Consider the following 4,838-nt stretch of genomic DNA (forward strand, 5'->3'; position numbering starts at 1 on the left):
GCGTTCACTGGTGCTGCTCGCGAATGGTCAGACAGGCGTTCTGCCAGACTCTGGCTCCAAATGAAGACACCAGCTCAAGGTGGCAGTGGCTGTGTCCAGGACATTTTAGCTTCACTTAAGCATGAAGGGGGAAGAGGGGGACAAGTCGTCCATCTTTAAATTCAGTCTGTGTTTAGCACCAGTGCATTCCTGCAGTGCTTCTGACTCACTCGCCCCTTCTAATACAGTTCAAAGCTATAATGACTAACCTATTATCAGAAGTGTAAATGACCAAAGACGTCAGGCGTCCTGAAAGTGTTTAGATTTACAGTTAAAGGGTAACTGGACAATCCAAGTACTGCGACTTTGTTGTGTAATGTTCATGTCTTTGCTATGAGTCGAGGTTAAATGACCCTTTACCAATGGAAGACTCTCCGGAGCTGGTCTTCCTTTCGCTGTCACTGATGTCCTGGAGGTCGGCGAGCAGATCTTTGCTCTCTGGCTTTTCCTCCTTTGATGCTGCAGACAAAAGCCAGTGTCAGTTATTCTGAAATGTACAACATGAAGATGATCTTGGGCAAAGTGAGTCTGTGAAATTTCATTTATAAATGAATAAACTTACTTCCACTTCTCCGTGGTTCGCTGTGTTCCGATCTGTCCCGGGGAGTGCGGATGGGACTTCGGCTGCGGTGACTTTGTTTTGACTCATCAGGTAGCATTCGATGGTGAGACGGCACTGTGGACAGGAGAAGTCTCTTATTCAAGTTGAAATTACATTTTTTTTTTCATTCTTTGAATAACCCTTTTTGAGTGCAATTTACTTTTTAACTCAAAATGAAACTTCTCGGAGGTGTAGTCGTAAGAAATATAAAGATCTTAAATCGAAGCCCTGAGTGGGTTTGCAGAGCAACTGAAGCACGCCACATTTGACAGACATTGATATAACTTCTCACAGGAGCCGGCCCCTTTTTCACACGCCAATCAAAACAGACTTTGGATTCACTTTTACTGATGATACCTAAAAGCATCAGCTCATGGCACCATGAAAACATGTTTGTTCAAAAAACAGAACGTCACATGTCCTTGTTGCAGGTTGAAGCCAGGGTAACACAACTTGTTACTGTGACCTAAAATGTGTCATTAACTTAGCTGAGTCACACACAAGTTAAGACAAGAAATAAAATATAGAGTAGTGTGTGGTGCATGTGAAAATATGCAATTAACAATGAAATAATGATAAATTTCCCCTACACACCACATCAACGAGCCATACTGTGCACCCATTTAACCATACATTTAATTTTATTTGTTTTATTTATGCAGGAAAGGAGTTAAAAGTAATATTAGGTTTGTCACAGTTAAAACTGGCCTGACTCAGTTTAAAAAGTGGTTTTCAGCAGGTTCCTGTTCAGAGGCCAAAAATCTTATTACAATATCAAATATAGAATCAATCAACAGACACAACAACAAAGCATAAACATCTACAAAGACATTAATGAGTAGAGGACTATGTGGAGTGTGCGAGATGGTATATGAAATTTAAATCAGAGGTTGCATGTATGTTCTTCCATTAAATAGTGTTTATATGTATGCTTGCAATGTGTAATAGAGGTTATTGTTCTAATGTAATATAGGGCTGAAAAATGTCCAAAAAAAAAATCAGTCTCTCAGCATTCCTAAATCACTTTGCGTATTCTTCTTGTAAAAGAAAGTATGTCGTGTGCAGATTGATAGAACAATTATCCACCCTTTGACAAACTGCTGCTGAGGAAAAACAGAACTCATGGAGAGGTCTGTCTGCGCTGTGATCACAGACCCGCAAAAACCTCCGAATGTATAAAGGCCACACAGAATGATATAACGGCACAGATACACACACACATTTAAAAGACAAAAAGTTTGCTGCCCCACCTCTCCTCTTGATCTTACACCATCAGGCCCTCACACTTCTGACAAAGTCTTAAATGCCTCCTAACATTATATACCACCTGCCTGCCCTCAGGCTGGATTCCCTTAAAATGCTGTTTCGTCTGAACTTGAATCAACAGCCTGGCCCTATCCAGGATCAAAAATTGCCCACCAGGTGATCGTGTTCATTCACTGACCTTCCCGCCGACTATCTCGCTCTTTGCGTCGCTCCTCGGCCCTCCTCTCACGATCCTTCAGCTCCCTTTGCTCTTTTTGCTGTTCGCGCAGCTTGCGCTCCCGTTCACGCTGGCGCTCCTGCTGTTCCAGCCGGTCCCTGTGGTCCAAAAAAAACCCAGGAGAGTCCAATCGGGGTCTGTCCAGACAACCAAAAGTCCAATCTTGTCAATGTTTGTTTATTTTTTAGTTTAAGTTGTTAAAGCTTGTTCTACTCAAACATTCAATTATTTTATGGCTGCAGCATTGCCCTGTTACCCTCACAGCTGTATTCAACAAGAAATATATTACAATAACAAAACTGACATGGATGGTTTGTTGCATTTCCACTTGACTATATATATATTTCAAAAATGATTGTTTTTTCGAAAATTTTAATTCTTTTTACAGTGAATTTTCATCCAGAGTACAGTAGCTATAAATTTGAGAGAAGAATAAAAGAAATTTAGATCAATTTCATGTTGCTTAAAAGCTTCATCATCCTGGCAAACTGAATGCTTACTCCAAATAAACAAATAAAATGAATAAATAAATAAAATAAAAGAAAAAAACTTGCTGGCATACACTAATCAAATGGAAAATCAAAACAATCAACACATTAGTGCCGTAAATGATCAAAAATAATCAAATATGGGGTGCCTTTCCAGGGTCTATGCTCACCTCTCTCTGCGGGAATGAGCTCTGGCCTGTTCCCTGCGTTTTTGCCTCTCCCAGTCTCGCCGTGCTTTGTCTTCCTCCCACTGACGCTTCCTGCGATCGCTCTCTCGCTCTTTTTCTTTGTCTTTGGGTCGTACATGTTTCCCTGCTGTAAGAGTAAAAGGCCATGAGTGAAAGCAGATCTTGAAGAATTGTTCCAAACATGTTGTATTTAGCTGAAAATCACACGTCGTAAGCGGTAACTAAGCTGCGCTACCGCACCTCCTTCAGCAGAGTGGCTGCGATGACGTCTTTTGTCTTTTCTCTTCTCTTCCTTTCTATGGTGAGACTTGTCTTTTCTTGCGATTTGCTGTGGAGGCTTGATTGCTAATGATTCATCTTCCTCACCCCTGTAGAAATAAAAAGAAAACGCTGTGACAGTTCATAGAGCCAGCGACATGTCATTTTTAACCATAACATTTTAAATTGAATTATTCCATGCATACTACTTCCAAAGTGAAAATACACTCATGTTTGTCTCTTACAGTGGCAAGTACCTGTCCTCTGTTGAGTCCTCCCGTGTGTACGGGGAATTACGAATTGTTATTTCCATCCTTTGATCCCGTAGTTCTCCTTCCTCCGGAGTATCTCGTTTGGCTTCCCGATCATCCGACTGTGGAACAAGGCCCTGTGTGAACTGTGCAAGACAAGAGGAAGCAGAATATTTTGTTAAAATCATAGAGACATCATTAAAATACTGTCAGATATGGAATAAGACACGCAATTCAATGTTCTCAATAAATGAATAAATACAGAAATTATTTTTATTTTCCCATCAGAACTGTCTCTTAGTGTGTGTCTTAAGCTTCTGAAACAACCTTTAAGAAATAGGTCATTAAACTGTTATATAAAAGCAAAAAATAATAATGAAAACAATAAACGCAACAAGAATAGTTATGGATATTACAATTATAATGTTACTGTGAATAAATCTATGTGTTTTCAAACATAAATTTATCACACAATTTGCCTTTTCTTATCATTTATTCTTTTAGTTTCCATGAGTTTCTATAGAAATCTTATAAAACAACAAAACTAAAACAGCAAGTGTTTCTGGCAAATTATTTTTTAAAAACTATGTTAACGTATGTGAGTGTTACATTAGCTTTGAGATACTTTACATTTTTCTGGCGCTTGAGATCTGTTCTCTCTTCTAATTCTCTTCGGCGTTTCTTTTCCTGCAGGATTTCGTCAAGTGTTTTTACTTTCCAGGTCTCCTTTTCGTCCCCCATCAGCGTCCACTCTCCACCGCCTGTTCCACATCACACACACACAAACATAAACACACAAGTGTGCATAACATTGCATTTCAACTTAGAATTCATTTAATCTGATTCCTGCAGAGTTTGACATTTACACTTAAAACAGATCAACTGAAGAGCCTGCCACTTGCAGGTCATCGTTTTTCAAAATGTATCTCTCTAGTTTTCCTCTATGTACATTGTTTATGCAAGTAGTTAAAATGTGACCACTGGTGAAAAACATTGTTAGTCTTCAGTTTGTCCAACTGTTAAAATACGCTTATGTTCTTCGAGGTTGAGGATCTGGCAGAATTGCCATTCGAAATATGTGATTTTGAGGCCTTATTGTGAATCAGCAGTTATTTCATAAGAGTGACATAAAAATAAATTCTTTAAGTAAATATTAATATTCACTCCAGCAGGCTGCAATGATTTTTTGGGAGAAAAAAAAGTCAGGTTTATAAACTGTTTATTATGAACTGATTACAGGCCCGCTATTCCCAGTATTGTAACACTACAACGCATCGCAATTTCCAACACTTTTATTGCACAAGTAGTCATATTTACGCTAAATACAACCCAAACAATACCTCGTCAATGGACCTAAGGCGACTTTTTTTGTTATGTTTGGCATTTGACATCCCATTATCGATAACGTGCATCACAACGATAACGTAACGTTGTGCACGTTAGCAGTTAGCTAACGTTAAAAGGCCAGTAGACGTTAGTAGTGTCTGAGTAAGCCGGTGGTTGACCTGTAAAGTACGTTATAATTGTACG

The 4,838-nt window shown here is 39.2% G+C and overlaps 1 protein-coding gene across 1 annotated transcript; it reads right to left on the reverse strand.

The window, feature by feature from the left end:
• Positions 1–399: 399 nt before the first annotated feature.
• Positions 400–4,092, reverse strand: LOC121939404 (cyclin-dependent kinase 11B-like; the record flags this gene model as incomplete). Its single annotated transcript, XM_042482420.1, has 7 exons — positions 3,939–4,092; positions 3,303–3,454; positions 3,040–3,167; positions 2,782–2,926; positions 2,085–2,221; positions 602–715; positions 400–498 (listed from the first exon to the last, which is right to left on the reverse strand). Coding segments are annotated over exons 1-7 (886 nt in total), but the record flags the coding sequence as incomplete, so codon positions are not given.
• Between the last annotated feature and the right edge of the window lie 746 nt (positions 4,093–4,838).

The sequence above is a fragment of the Plectropomus leopardus genome, unplaced genomic scaffold (assembly GCF_008729295.1).
Source record: "Plectropomus leopardus isolate mb unplaced genomic scaffold, YSFRI_Pleo_2.0 unplaced_scaffold4772, whole genome shotgun sequence".
NCBI classification, from domain to species: Eukaryota; Metazoa; Chordata; class Actinopteri; order Perciformes; family Serranidae; genus Plectropomus; species Plectropomus leopardus.